The sequence below is a fragment of the Equus quagga genome, unplaced genomic scaffold, assembly GCF_021613505.1.
Source record: "Equus quagga isolate Etosha38 unplaced genomic scaffold, UCLA_HA_Equagga_1.0 153_RagTag, whole genome shotgun sequence".
In the NCBI taxonomy this organism is placed as follows: Eukaryota; Metazoa; Chordata; class Mammalia; order Perissodactyla; family Equidae; genus Equus; species Equus quagga.
This window is the reverse complement of record NW_025796915.1, coordinates 6259662-6274698: the sequence shown is the minus strand read 5'-3', so window position 1 is coordinate 6274698 and position 15037 is coordinate 6259662. Positions and strand designations below refer to the sequence as shown.

Below are 15037 nucleotides of genomic sequence, written 5' to 3'. Positions count from 1 at the left end.
ACAGAGGCGGTGCAGCCAGCGTTGGGAGGGTCCCCTTCACTCTCACGCAGTCAGACTTTTTAGGGGCTGGGGGCAGCACGCAAAGTGCTTTGAAATGAGAGGAGCTCATGTTTACGGATGACAAAGGAAATCGCCCGAGAGCCAGGACATGAGGGCGACAGTGGCCCCGGCTTTCTTCTTGGGGAGGACTGCCAAAATGGGTGGGGGGAGGAGGCAATTAAAACACAACAATCAAACCAACCTTTAAATAGTAACTTTTAAAAATATAAAAACAGCTCATTACAATGACTTTTCATTTTCTTTTTTCTTCAGGAATCAACTTTCTTCTACCCTCCCCCTCCCTTGTGGCTGGAGCCTTAACAAGAGGTGGCAGATGAACATCCGAGACCCAGAGAGAGGGGGACTCTAGACACCCCCCCACCCCGCTCAGAAAGGTACAGGGCGCCTTGCCAGTCGGTGGCCTCTGCGTCCCCGAAGACGGCTGTTTTCACTGGGGCCCCTTCTTCCTTCTCACTAGACAGAACCACACATTATAAAATAATCCATAAAAATGCAGTATAAAAATTATCTTCCATATGCTACATCCTCGGAGAGCCCACCACCAGGACTCACGACGGCCTTCAGCTTTTCCTTAAAAGAAGAAAACGAAAGACCAAAAGGAAAAAAACCCTACCCAAATCCTAATACCTCAGAACATTTTGGTACCAAAAAGTGGCACCCGCAGAAGACAATATTCTACCTGTAACCTGTCTGGGCTCAAGAGAGACTGAAAGTGGCAAGAAGTCACCACAGTGCGCTAGATGTGTGCCCCACCCCCACCCACGTGCCCTTGGACCCCGCTGCCAGCCCAGGGGGCAGGTGGGGGTGATCCTTTCAGACCCACAACCCTGCAGGTTAATATACTTTTCCTCTCTGGGGAGAGAGGACGGGGCATAGGCAGGAAAGGGGGAGAAGGCATTTTATGAAAGGACATCACTTCTAATTCTTTTTATTCAAATTAAAAAGAAAAAAGCACCCACATCAGTTGCTATTTTTCTCTGGTAGCTCCCTGAGCTGAGTTGCTATGCTTTCCTCTAACTTTTGTCCTTTTTAGGTTGTGTCTGAAGATTGAGAAGGGCCGGAGATGGAGTTCCTGGGGACTTCCATCTCATCACAATAACCAAGTGTGCACCACAGAGAGAGACCGCCCGAGGCCAGGAGGAGAGAGAGAGACGGAGAGAGAGGGTCAGACACCTGAGAGAGGGCAAGGAGGGAGGGCAAGAGGCAGCGCACAGGAGGAGGAACCTGACCATTTCTGTTGCTGTAGGCCCAGGCTGGCCCCCGTCTCAAGCGCAGTCTGCATGGCGCTCGATCCTGGCACTTGTCCCACCCAAGCCCCCAAGTCCCCGGAGATGGACCACACTCACTCCAGGGGGAACCTATGGTCAGCCTGGTGACCAGCTGCAGCTCCCTTCCTCCACCCCAAGATTTTCTCCCTTCCACCCCCTCCCTACCTCCCCTTCCCAGATGGGAACTTCTGTTTAAAAAAAAAAAAAAAAAAAAAAGGCCACCACCACGAGTGGATTACAAATACAGCAGGCGAACACACGGCTAGCGTTTCCGGTGGGAAGGGGCCTCCTCCCCCACTGATCAGTCCGAGATAGGAGTCTGTTATTTACATTTTTCACAAATCTTGTGCGCTGCACAATCAGGAAAATGAGGTCCCCCCTCCCCCAGCACAAACACGTGGTCCACTCCAGTGTCCCCGACCCTGGGCAGGGGCACAGGTCAAAAGAAAAGGGAGGGACAGACATAGATTCATGAGGGTGTCTGTGGGGAGCTGGAGCCACGAGCCTCCAAATAAATCTATTTGTAGCATCTGCCAGGATTGTGAAGGGGGAGGAGGAGGAGAGAAATCCATCGGAGTCTGTGAGACACATCGATCCATGCCCAGGAGTCCAGGCGGTGACGGGGCACGCGCCCTCCCCGCCTGCCAGAGCGCAGCCCGGAACGCTCGGCTGCTCGCGCCTGTCCGCCATCCTCGGGGCCCCTCGCCGGGGTCTCCCTGTCACAGCCGAGTCTGTTTCTCCCAGAGTTTGACAGCCCTGTTAGAGTCCTTGTTTAGTAGATGACCTCATAAACCGTGGCCTTCTTGTCACCAGAGCCTGTTACAATATATTTGTCATCCGCCGAAATGTCACAACTCAAGACAGACGAGGATTCCTTAGACTGGAGGAGGCAGACAAGAGGCAGAAGGGTGCGGGGAGAAAAAAAGATAGGAATCACTTTCTCAGTAGTTGATACCGTTTTGACGCTCTCGGAATTAAACTGCCCTCTACCCGCCCTGGGGCTCCGACCTTGGGCACACGCGACCTCGAGCACACGCGACCTCGAGCACACACAGCGAGGCCGGCACACGCAGCCCAGAGAGGCCTCCCCATTGGGGCTGACCTCCCCACGGCTCCTCCATGAGGAAAAGCTCATCCCCAGGGTCCAAGGTGGACCTTAGGGAAATTGTAAGGATCAAACAGAACTCTTTAGCACGAGCTTCTCTTCGGAGCTACAAACAGGAGGAAACATTTCTGAGCTGGGGCAGGAGTCAGCAGGCCGGATCCTCAGCCTGGGGAGCTAAGAAAAGGATTTGCACCAGAGTTTTGAAGCATCCAGTGTGACCAGAGAGACTCCGAAAGTTATGTGTGTGACACTCTGGACACTGGACATTTCCAGCACGGGTCCGGAAAGTGATTTGTTGGCTGTCAGAGTGAGAGAGCGATTGTGTGTGCGTGTGTATGAGTGAAGAAGTGTGTGTAAGAGAGACCCCAGGTCCTGAAAAAGCCCCTTCCCTCTCTCCCATCTTGTTCTGGACCCTTTTTCTCCTGCCCCACCTCTCTCCTTGCATCAAAGTGTTGAGATGAAATACGAACTGACTTGAATATCAGGTAACACTGCTCTGAGAAAAAGCTGCTTGGTTACGCTCAACTGCCAGCGCGCCTCCTGCGCACGCCCAGCACAAGGGCTGGGGCCAGGAGCGTTTTCCTTGCTCTAGGAATCCTCCAAGGGCTCCTGCTTAAAGGCCCTGGCCCTCAGGGGTCGGATGCCATTAGCAGCAGGGTATGTGTCCCACTGACGTGGCCAAGTCCTGTCTCTGGAGAACGCATCTGGGACCTCCATCAGGTGGTGGCCTCGAGGGGCCGGGGCAGGTGTTGCTCTGCCTCCTGCTCTCCCAGCCCCCATCACCACGGACAGACCCTGACTCCGGGCGGAACGGAGCGGGGCTCTGGGATGGTGGGCGGTACCTGGAATATGCTGGCTCCGTATGGTGTCCTCCAGGCATTGAGAAGGTTATCTTTCCCAGTGCTCACAAACCACTTGCCTGCAGGCGGGAGGCAAAGGAGGCCGTCAGATTGTGCCCTGCTGCCATGAAAGCAAGACCCATCCCAGACATGGCCGACTGCCATGGAAACGCGGTGAGGACCGATCATCAGTGCAGAGCCAGTCTCTGCTAGTGAGAGGCATTTTGTAAGCGAGACACATGAGAGACACGTGAACACCCAGAGAATGCCTTGCCGTGCAATCAAGGGGGAGGGGTGCATGGGACGAGGATGGAAAAAGGTAGGATTTGCAGTTAATCGCAGCAAGGACACTTCCTCAAAAGACTCTTGAAAGCCACTAAGGTGGACTGGCCCTTCTCAATTCTCCTACTGGAAGATAGCAGGAAGGACTGGAAATGGTGAAGCCAAGAGTCTGGTGACCAGCTGAAGACTGTGGTCGGTGGGTGCCCTTGCTCTGCCACGGCTCTGCCCGTGCCCAGGCTCCAACCCTCCCCAAAGCCACAGGCGGGCACCGTGCTATTCCTGGTCCACACAGCAAGACCCACGGGGTTCAGCGAGGATGAGATGTGCCCAAGGCCGCCTAGCCAGTCAGTGGAGGAGCAGATGTTCCAGCCCAGGGCTATCGGCTGTCAAAGCCAGTAAGCTCCACCCCGGAGGAACTGCCCTCAGGGCTGGGAGTCCTGTTCCTTTGCCCCAGGCCAGCAAGGACAGTCGCGCGCTTGGTACCCTGTGGCAGTCTCTGCACGCGAGGCACAAAGATGAGGGGGGACACTGGTGGGGGTCAGGAGGCCCGGTCTAGGGACCCGGCTCACTTGGGGCTCTGCTCCTTCTGGAAGCTTTGGGCCCCTCATCTGTACAGAGAGCAGGCCAGGCTGCCCAACTCCCCGTCCCTGAGGCTCACCGCAGTAGGCAAACTTGAGGGAGAGCACGCAGCTCTCGTGCAGGTGCAGCTGGTACTTGTCGGGCTTGGTGTGGTGCAGCACCTCCACGTTGCTGCTCTCCATGCCCACGGCCAGCCACTCCCCGGTGGGGCAGTAACCCAGCGAGAAGATCTGCAGGGGGCAGTACAGACTGAGCTCAGCACCCTCTGCCCTCCAGAGCTCCAGGCTCCTCAAAGGCCCTGCTCAGGGACCCTGAGGGCTCAGGACCTCCCCACCGCCCCCTCCCTCAGACCAACAGCCCAGGGGGTGGGATGTCACTTTTCACCCCCATTTTACAGGTGAGGAAGTGGAGGCTCAGAGAGGTTCCTGACTCTAGAAAGTAAGGGGGAGCCAGGATTCGAACTCAGAGGTGGTACAGATAACTCAGAGATGGCACAGACATTTTACTTTCAAAGTCACTCTCTCCATCTTTGTGACTTTTGCCCTTCCTCAAGAAAAAAAGTGGGTAAATGCAACACTGAAGTATTAAATATGTAAGATTAAAATATTAAAATGAGTGAGAAAAACAATAAAACATAGTAATAGCTAGCCCTTACAGAATGCTTTCTAGGAGCCAGGGTTATTTATGGCTGAGGCTTTTAGGGGGCCATTTCAGGAGCTCACGCCAGACCTCTGAGGCAGCTCCTATTACTCCCACCCACGAATGAGAAAACTGAGGCCACAGTGCCCCAGAGGAGGGGAGCTGGGAAACAGATGTGAGCAGTCAGGTCAAGTGCGTCTAACTCCAAGGCCCTGTCGAATCTATTCCACTGCTGCTTCCTCCAGGAAGCCCTCCCACATGGCTCAGGTTGGTCTCAGGTCCATTTGCTATGGACACTTGTGGGGGCCCCTTTGTCTCCTGACCCGGCCACTTGGACCCCGGGAGGGAAGGGAACAGGCGCTCTGGGAGAGGGGAGGGGCAGGGAGGGGAGGAGATCTCGGACCACACACCTGGGAGGTGAAGTCGTGCTGCTGCAGTTGCCGGCCCTCCCGCAGGTCCCAGGAGCGCACAGTGTTGTCCAGGCCTCCGGTCCACAGCTTGGTGCCGTCGTGGGAGATGTCTATGCAGCTGGCCCCATCTGTGTGGCCCTGGAACTGCCTAGGAAGGCCAAATGTGGAGGAGAGGTAAGCAGGGACCCACTGCCTGCCAAGCTGGCAGCTGTCCCAGGGGCAGGCCAGCTCTGCCTCTAAGCTGGAGAGGAAACTGAGGAAACAGAAGGGGGTGCCCCATGCATCCAGGGTCTGTTGGTGAGCTTGCAGCTGAGCCAGGCCCGGGCCCTTGCCCACTCCACTCAAGGGTTGAGCCCAGGGCAGGCCCGGGGGATGGGCGCCTAACAGGGGACCTCCTTTGCCCCATACTCCGTGCCTCCTCAGCCGGCATTTTAACCCATTCTCCTCGCCCTGCATGAGCTGCGGGACTGAGGCCATAAACAAGCCAAACGGTAATATGACTAATGAAGATGGCGAAGTGTCCTGAGAGCTGACTCGGCCAGGCACCACAGCCTCTGCACCGCAGCCTGACTCTGAGGACGGTGCCTCCCGATCCCGTTCCCACAGGAAAAACTGAGACACAGGGGCTAAGTGACTGCACAAGGTCACAGCAGAGGCAGGAGTCAAACCCAGCAGCTTTGCGTCCAAGGATACTGCTCCTCTATTCCAGTCTCCACGCCCATCTTCCTCAGTTCTCCACCCTCCTCAGCGCTTGTCCCCACTCATCTGAATGTCACCCTCCCAGATCTGCTCCAGCTCCAGCTCCCTGAACCGTGCAAGCTCCCGAGCCAAGGAGCTTTCCCTCCTCTGCCCACGCCAAGCATGTGGCACACAGCTCCCCCTCACACAAGGCAGGCCAAGCTGTCCCTTCACCTGGGTGCCCCTCACCTGCACTGCTTTGGCCACCCCACAGTCACAGCAACGCTGCCAGGCGTGGTCAGCACAACCTTCCCGAGGACAAGGCACTCCCACACCCTCCTTCCGCCTCACCTGACCAGGGTCTGGTTGTGCAGGTCCCACACTGCAATGTTCCCATCACTGCAGCAGGAGAAGCAGACTTTGGCGTCGGGGCTGATGGCCAGGGCGTAGCAGGCAGGAGCTGAGGATGTCAGCTCGGCCTTGATGCGGGGCGTGGGCGAGGCGAGGTCCCAGATGGTGAGCGTGCTGGCCTCGCCGCCCACGATGAGCGTGCGCCCATCAGGGAGCAGCTTGCAGGAGCGGATGTAGTTGTCCCTGTTCTGGAGGGAGAAGGAGCAGCGCTGAATGCCGCCCACCTCCCCTCCTGGGGACCAGCAGAGCCACGTCCAATGAGACCAGGCACCCTCTACACCACTGCTCACAGCCTGCCCTCACACACAGCAGCTGCCAGGTTGGCCCCATTGCTCATTCACCACCCTCCACAACCACAAATTTCTTCACGAACCCCAGGAAGTCGGTATCACCCCCACCTGCAGATGGCAAAAACAGGGCTCGGAGAGGGTGGCCAGCTCCCCACCAGTAGCCCAGCCAATATGCGGCCGAGCCAGGCCAGCTCAACGGGGCCCTGCCCCTGGCCCGGGCTCTCCTAGGCCAGCTAGAAGAGATGCCCTCAACCCTGGGATCCTCACCAGGCAGTCCAGCTGGGAGATGGGGCTCTTGCTGCCTGGCTGGCTGATGTCCCAGATCTTCACGCAGCCCTTGCCCCCTGTGTAGACGTGCCGTGTGGGGTTGCTGATTGTCACGGCACACACCACCTCCCCGTGGCTGAGAGTGTTGATCTGCCGAGCATGCCTTGGGATGTTGGGGCCTGCCAGGGCGTCGTGGGGGAAGGGCACGGGCTGCATCTGGCCATCAGCGCTCACGTGGAAAGAATATGCTCTGGAAGAGCAAGAACCGTCACTTCTGCCGCCCCTCGTCCTCTCACGGTTCCCACAGGTCCTGCTCAGTTTGACCCACATCCCCCTGCGACTGGCCTCCCTGCCTCCAGGGCCCCGTCCCCAGTACTTAGGGAACCTAAGGACCCCAACCTCCTTGGCGTGGCTCCACAAGACTGAGGACTGCTTAATACTCCAACCTTGACTTCTGCTCTCACTTATATATCCTTGCTCCAAGTCAGGCCACCAGCCCCACAGGTATCTTGGAATGCCCCTTCCCACCATCTATGAGATCCCTAACGTGCTGACCCTGGAAAGGACCCAGCTTGAATGCCACCCCCTCCTTTAGGATCCAGTGATATTAGGGAGGGAAATCTGTCAGCCCCCACTAAAGAACCATGGCGTACACATCAGAGCCGGGGGGTAAGCCAGTGTGGTCTGCCGGCCGCTTCAGGCTACTGTGCGCGCCAGCAGAAACCCAAAGGAGCCCCCAAGGCCAGGCAGCCCCATGTGATTTGGTTAGGAGGCACCAGCGTCTGAAGTGCTCCTTCTCTCCCGGAGCCCAGTGACCACACTCTCAATCCCCTCCAGTTCCACTTTTAGAGAGAGCCCCGGGCCCATCAGGAGTGTGGCCAGGCAGCCGTTTCTCAGGGCTGCACCCTGGCCTACGAGAGCCTTTAAGATGAGGAGACACCTTCCTCAAGGGGAGGACCACCAGGGCCGGGGACAGGGTGGTGGGGTGGGGGTTCTGTGTTCTCTCCTGCCCTCCCCAAGAAGCATACAAGTATAGCCAAAGCTTACGGTTTCCCGCCAGGAATGGAGGCGAGGCTTGAAGGCAGGCCCGTGGCCCGCATTGGGGGGTGAGGGTCAAAACCAACCTGTAGGCAAGACAAGGCTGGCCCTTAGTGAGGGTCGAGCCATCCATCCCCTCCCCGCCTCCTCCTCCTCCACTTCCTGGTCCTGCCTGTTCGGCACCACTGCCTCTGACCCGGGAGACAGCCAAACAGAGCAAGACCCATCGTTTCAGGAGCACCACAGGCCCGGCGGCGCCAAATGCCTTGCCTGGGACAGTGGCAGAGACAGGCTAACAGTCCAGACCCCCAACTCTGAACCAGTATCCTCCACCCTCACCCAGGCTTCCCAGCTCCACAAGGCAGAGCGGGTCCTACTCCACTTCGTTCCCAGTGTCCCAGGAGGCCTGTCGTGTGGAGAGGAGGCCACCCCAGGTATAGGAGGTAAAGAGAAATTATCTCCTGAAAAAGGCCCCCTTGCTCTGTCAACCCAAACAAGAGACAATTCTTGTATAACCACCAGCCCATCTGCCAAACCCTCGCTAAGTGGAACGTGCCTGATACATCTTGGGGTTCCCTCCCCACAGAGCCCAGGAGGCAGGGATGAGCCCCACTTCCCAGATGGAAAGGGGTGGCCCAGAGGATTCTGTGAGGTCACATGGAGACCAGCGAGCAAGCAGGGGGTGGGACCCAGGGCCGCTGTCCCCTAAGCGTGTGTCCTTTCAGCCAAGGCCACTTGTTTCTAATAAACACCCTCCTCCAAGGGCAGCTGTCTGTCACGAGACCCCCAAGGTTCCCTCTGGTGTGCAAGGAGTGCCTCCCCAACCCCCACCAGCTCCCCACTCCTTGCCCAGTCCCCCCAAAAAGGAGCCAAAAGGTCTACGTACAGCTCCAAAGCTCACCATTGGTGACCGGCCGTAGGCGGCGGCGGCGGCCGCGGCAGCTGCGCTCATCTGTGGCGGGATGTTGTGGAGGCCGGCGTAGGCACTGGGGCTGGTCAGGGAGCCGTTCATCTCATGGTGGCCCATCATGGCGAAGGGTGCCGCGTAGGAGCTGGTGATGGAGATGGGCGTGCGCAGGGCCGAGGCTGCGAGGAGGCAGGTGTCAGCAGGGAGCCATCCAGGGGAGTGGGCCCCACCCCTCCTTTGGGGACAAAGCCAGGACACCAGGCCGCCTCCCCGCCCAGCAGCAATCTTTCCTGCATTCTAAAGCTGCCTCTTCCAGGCAGTCCTCTTAAACTGAACCCACCCAACTGGAATCTCCATCTTTACAGCCCAAGAAGGGCTGTGCTGAGATGTGCCCACCAATTTTTACAGAGCAGGACACAGAGGCCCAGAGAAGGGGGTTGTTCAGAGGCTCACAGAACCAACAAGAGAGGCAGGCACAGACGGTGGGTGTCTTGACCTGTCTGAAGCACCTTCCACACGCTGAGCTCAGCATGGCCCCAGGAAGCCCTGACCTCAGTGTTGAAGCACCAGGCGTCCATCTCCTCCTCAGACCGGACCATGAAGGCCCCCTGGGGCAGGCCCTGCGAGAGCCCCACCTCCAACACACTCCCTGGTGCTCAGCCCACCTATGGGGTTCCAGCCGTGGCTGGGGGCAGACCCATCCCCTCAAGCCCAGTCAACCCAGCCCCATCGTGCCTACCCATTATACCTATCGGGTCCATGCCTGGGGGCTTGCCTGGCATTGCCCGGAGCCCCGGGGTTGTGCTGGTGCCTGGAGTCGGGGCATCGTTCCTCGGAGTAGGTGTGTTGGACTTGAGCCCAGGGGTGGAGGATTTGTCATTCTGAAAAGGGAAGGTGCAGAGACCCAGGGAAGCCATGAAGATTCCTTTCTCCCACCAGCCGGACACTGTGAGCTGGCCACAGTGCCCAGTGCCGGTTACCACGTGAAGCCCAGTGCCAGCTCCAGTTTGACCCTTCTGCCTGACAGCCCCTCGATTCTTGCCCAACCTTGTTTGGCAGGGACTGTGGTAATTGCTTCCATTTTACAGATGCAGGAATCAAGGCTTAGAATAGTTAAGGTTTCTAAGCTAGCTAGCTAGCACAGGGCCCAGGCAGTAAGTGGCAAAGCCAGGATTTGAACGTAGGCCAAACCCCCATCCATGTTCTTCCTATTTCACCCCTCTGCCCTCTAATTAGTGCCGCCTTGGCTCCAATCCCTCTTCCAGAACCACTTTCCTCCAGCCCCACCCTCCCCAGCCTCAGCGACGGCAGGGCAGACCCCACATACATGACCAAGGTCTTTGGTCTTGGAGGAAGGCGTGCTGCTGGAGGAAGCCACCGAGGCAGGGCTGGTGGGGGCATCCTTCTTCAGGCCACGGGCCTTGTCCAGCCCATTTTCAGGAGGGGAGTGCGCCGGGCTCACCCGGGGCGTTGCTGGGTCCTAAAAACACAGGTGATGCTGAGACGCAGTAAGAGGAACAACTAGCTTAGAGCCTTCCCTGCCCTGGGAATGGGAAGGCGGGGGGCGCGGGTGATGGGGGGAGTGTGGCTGAAAGAGATTGGGGGGCAACCAGTTCTTAACAATCTAGTCTGACCCCTTCATCCCACAGATGGGGACACTAAGGCCTGTGGTTGCGGGAAGTGTCCCGCCCGACAGGGTCAAACACAAGTTCAGGACTCCCATCTGGGCTGCTGGCCTCTTGGCCTCATGTAGATTCTTGCCAGCTCCTCCTACCCTGCTGACGCCGATCCCTAGGGGCTCACAACCTCCACTTCAAGATCCCACCTGGGGCAGTGGGGAGAACAGAGTTGACCTGAAAGACCATGGGGAACAGGAGCTGGTCCTACGCTGGGATCTTTGGGGGGTCTCTCTCCGGAGACCCATCCTAGGAAGCCCTAGGGCCCACGGATGCCCAGCCACAATGCAGCAAAGCCCTGCCCTGCTCCTCCTGACCAGCTGATGACCCAACACCAAGGGACTGTGGCCCTGGGCTGCCAGTAATGCTGGTGCAGCTGTGGCGACACCACAGCTCCCACCCTGGGGAGGGACAATCTCCAACCACCACAAACTGAGAGCTGCCCTACAGCCGGGGCCTGCCCTCACCTCATTGGAAACATCCACCACCAGATCGTCACTCTTGTCCCCGTCACTGTCCTGCAACGGAGGAAAAAGCCAGTAAGAGGCCATGCCCTTCCCACCTGAGACTGGGCCCGAACCACTCCCTACTTCCACCAGCCAGGATCCGACCTGGGCCAAACCCCAAAGTTCATGCTCTCCACTCCACCCCACCAAAGTTGGTCTTCCTCTGAGGCTGTTTTCCTGGCCCGGCCCCCCAGCTCTGGGTCACTCTGCTCCCATGCCCGCTGGCAGCCTCACCGACACCGGCCCCTACGCCACTATAGTATTTCTAAGCCCCCTGTGTCTTTCTGAAACCAGACACCTCTTTCTGGCTGGTTTTACATCACCATCATTCCCAAGTAAGCACACCAGTCTCATTCTGTCATTGCCACCACTCTGCTGGGATGGGCGATCAGCCTCGTCTCCCAGAAATACAGCTGAAGCTTCAGGTGTGCAAACTGGCCAAAGCCGCGGAGCAGCCGCATGGCTGAAGAGGGCTTGGCTCAAGACCACGAGTCCCAGCACCGCAGTGCCCTCTTCCCTCTGTCCCAGAGCAAACGCCATGACACACTGTAGGGTCAGAGTGTGGGGACACCAGGGACCACCCCCCGGGAGCAGAGTGGGGATTCTGGGAGGGCCGTGATGGTAGCTGAGGTGGTTGGCCCGTCTGAGGGAGGAGCCCACAGCTTTCCCCAAACCCCATGGAGGCTGGGACAACCTCCCTGTCCACTCCCTCAGGCTGTGGCCTCTGTGCTCACAGTGTGTATATGGCCCTCCCACTGCAGGCCACCCACCCTCCTCAGCGGGGCCGTCTGTCCTGCCCCCTCTGCCTCACTCCCTGACTATGCAGAGGGCTCCAGTCACAGCTCAGGCGCTGCGGCTCTCCCCAGCCCCCAGCCCGCCACGCTTCCAGCCGTACGTATCGGCTCAGGCTGTCCTTCTCCTCCGCTTTCCGCTTCTTGGCCTCCATGCTGTAGTCTGCAGAGCCGCGGTGCTTCTCACTGGCCCGGAGGCTTTCCGAGGGTGACACCGAGTTATTCTGGAAGCAAGACCGAGATCCAGTGTGAACAGTCCACGCACGCAGAGACAGCCAAGTACAGCTGAGTCAGAGGTCAGCCAAGGTGTCCTGCATGTCCTGCAGGTCTCAGCTCCCCTGGAGCCTGGCCAGGGAGCCCTGCCAACTCCCCGGACCAGGTCCCCCAGAGAGGCCCTGGGAGCATCCCAATTCTCTTTTGTAGCAGTACCGCTGTTATGAGATAATAACTCACAATGAGGCATTTGCCTTCTGACTGCGAGACTGTACGCTCCATGAGGGCAGCGGCACGTCTATCTCCTCAACACCCATCCCATCCCTGCCACACATATTTGCTCCCAGAAGGGATAAGCAGAATTTGCACTGAGTCTTGAGAGATGGATCTGAGCTGACAAACTGGGACCATGAGCAATACTTCAACCACTGAGCCAGAGTGGGGAGACTGACAGGGAAGGAGAATGCTGGCTGCCGCCGGGCCCCCTGAGCATTGATGAGCAACCTGGCATTGTGTGTGGATGCCCTACTAGCCAGCGCGTGGCCTTTGCAACTTCAGAGAAACACCAGGGTTATAAAGAGAAAATGCAGTGCAGTGAAGGCTAAGAGCAGGCAGAATCACCCTCTTTGTGAGGATGGGAAAGGAGGAGCCCCAAGAGGTTGGGAAACATGCCCAAGGTCACCCAGCAGGAGGCAACACGAAGGAAACCCAAGTTTTTCAGGCTGGGAGTTGCCTAATGAGTTCTCCTTCCAACTATAAAGCCAGTAAGGACAAGCAGAGTTTGGAATTCAAAGCCTGGGAAGAGGGCCTGGCCCGGTGGCGCAGTGGTTAAGTGCACACGTTCGGCTTGGGCGGCCTGGGGTTCGCTGGTTCGGATCCCGGGTGCGGACATGACACTGCTTGGCAAGCCATGCTGTGGTAGGCATCCCACATATAAAGTAGACAAAGATGGGCACGGATGTTAGCTCAGGGCCAGTCTTCCTCAGCAAACAGAGCAGGATTGGCGGCAGATGTTAGCTCAGGGCTAATCTTCCTCAAAAAAAAAAATAAATAAAAAAAAAAAGCCTGGAAAGAGGGAAGATGGGCCAAAAGCCGAGGCAGGAGAAGTGCTCACAGGCAGGCCTGGGAACAGAGCTGTCTAGGAAGGTAAGAGAGCCGCCTACAAAGGAGGACCCCGCTGGCTCACGGTGTTCTTGGTGGCCCGGAACAGCATTCTGTGGCTGTCAGTACCAGGATTCAAGCAGTGAGGGAAGAGCCACTGGCTGGGGTACCCACCAGCAAACAAACTTCAGTGCCAAGAGAATAATACCACAGCTGATGCCCCCCTGGGGGGGCTCTTGTGGCTTACTCCCATCTAAGTGCCCCACCTCTGCCTTCCCTCACTCCGTCACCACACACCCACCCTTTCTGAGCACCTGCCCTGGATCAGGCCTGGGCTGGATACCAGGAGGGGAGGAATGAGCAAGATAGAGTCCCTGCCCTCCAGGGGCTTAGTGTCCAGCTGGAGGGAAGAAAAAGGCCAGTCAATCAACATCCCCACGCAGCACAGAGGTGCATGATGAGGCCGTGTGGGGACACAGAGAGATGTCCGTCCAGAAGAAGAGGGCATCAAAAGACAAGTGGGATGAGCCTTCACCACCCGTCTCCCCACTTTCCTGGAGGCCAGTGCCGGCTCCAGGGCAAGGGTCACTAGGAGGAAATGGGCATGGACGGCCGGTGGGGGGTATTTGGGGGAGAACGGTGCAGGAACCAGCCGCAGAGCTTAATTTCCTTTCCTAAGCTGGTTTCTGGACAGCCCTTCCCCGCCAAGTTTCTGCCTGAAGCAAATTAAAATGGCAGAGTTATCAAGCCTTGAAGAAAAAATGGAGGTTATAATGGAACTGCAGCTCAACCTTCCCCACAGCCGTGTAGGCGCGGTGGCGATGCGCGCACAGCCGCAATTCAATTAGCTGCTGCAAGCGCCGGCAGAAAAATCACCCTCATTCCATTTCATTTCCTCCGACGGTGGCCACCTCGTGCTAAGCAGAAACGCTTCCAACCCCTCTCCTCTCGGGCAGGCGGGGGGGGGGCTGCGCGGCTGCTCGTGTTTCTCCCGCACCCCAGTATGCGGCGTGGAGAACAGCGAGCTCTTTCTTCTCATGCAGTCAGGCTGAAAACCCTCGCTGCTACCGAGAGTCATGTCAGGCATTTAGCGGCATCGATCCAGCCCGCCTCTGGCTGGCAGGCGGCCAAAAAACTAAGTATTTTTTATTGCTTCGGCTGGGCTAGGAAATATGAATGAAGCTACCTCTAATTGGACTCCAGACTAACCCCTCTGGGACAGCTTCCAGACCGTCCCCCCGCCCCCCCTCCCACTTCCACTGCGGCCCTGTCCTTCCTGCCGTGGGCCTCATCTGTTGACAACCTGGTTTCCAAAGGGCTGATTACTTCAGTCTACACCCCCTGACATCAGTGCCACATGCGCACAGCCCTACCGCCTCTCCCCGGACCTGCCCACTGGGCCCGTGGACGGCGTTTTGATTCATCTTCAGTGGATGCTCCAGCGGCCCGACTGTGCTCCCTCTGCTATGTGAGTCATAGACGTCAGTGAGCATAGCAGAGTAAAGAGCTCAGCTCTTGGGGGTCCCCTGTGGGTTTCTTGTAGCAGAAAGCTTTCACAGACTGGGGCACAAAGCCAGAAGCAAAGAGCAATGAGGACGAGGACGATGTGAGGGCAGGGAGGGTGTTACGCTCCCAACACCCATTTCGCTCTGCAGCAGGTCCCTGTGAACCAGGCAATCTCCCGGATCCTGGGTCCTGTTCTGAGGGGGCCTTCCTAACTCTGCCAAGCTTGGCTGGGCAGGGATTACCCCTTGTTACAGATAAAGAAACTGAGGCTCGAAGAGGCCAAGAGAGCTAGCCTATGTCCCATGATGCTGGGACCAGAGCTGAGCCTTGAGATGTCCAGTGTAGCCCTCTTCCTATGGAGGCAAACCACCCCTTCAAAAATGCCACTTTTTGGGGATCAACACGAAAGCATTCAAAACAGACTTTCAGCTTCAACTATTCCTTTCTTATGTGCCTAGCCATTCCTGGGCC

The 15037-nt window shown here is 57.7% G+C and overlaps 1 protein-coding gene across 8 annotated transcripts in view; it reads right to left on the bottom strand.

Annotated features, from left to right (window-relative positions):
- Nucleotides 1-238: 238 nt before the first annotated feature.
- Nucleotides 239-15037, bottom strand: part of LOC124233061 (transducin-like enhancer protein 3) — a 48708-nt gene continuing 33909 nt past the window's right edge. For 2 of the 8 annotated variants that reach the window (XM_046650113.1, XM_046650118.1), the window contains exons 9-20: nucleotides 11851-11970; nucleotides 10917-10967; nucleotides 10101-10253; nucleotides 9513-9654; nucleotides 8753-8952; nucleotides 7876-7952; nucleotides 6829-7078; nucleotides 6212-6459; nucleotides 5183-5330; nucleotides 4213-4363; nucleotides 3276-3352; nucleotides 239-2208 (exon numbers count right to left, since the gene is read on the bottom strand). In XM_046650113.1, coding sequence (XP_046506069.1) covers nucleotides 2101-2208; nucleotides 3276-3352; nucleotides 4213-4363; nucleotides 5183-5330; nucleotides 6212-6459; nucleotides 6829-7078; nucleotides 7876-7952; nucleotides 8753-8952; nucleotides 9513-9654; nucleotides 10101-10253; nucleotides 10917-10967; nucleotides 11851-11970 — 1725 coding nt within the window. In that variant the 3' untranslated portion in view covers nucleotides 239-2100. The remainder of the gene's footprint in view (nucleotides 2209-3275; nucleotides 3353-4212; nucleotides 4364-5182; nucleotides 5331-6211; nucleotides 6460-6828; nucleotides 7079-7875; nucleotides 7953-8752; nucleotides 8953-9512; nucleotides 9655-10100; nucleotides 10254-10916; nucleotides 10968-11850; nucleotides 11971-15037) is intronic. The other 6 variants (XM_046650116.1, XM_046650120.1, XM_046650115.1 and 3 more) reach the window with 3 other exon arrangements.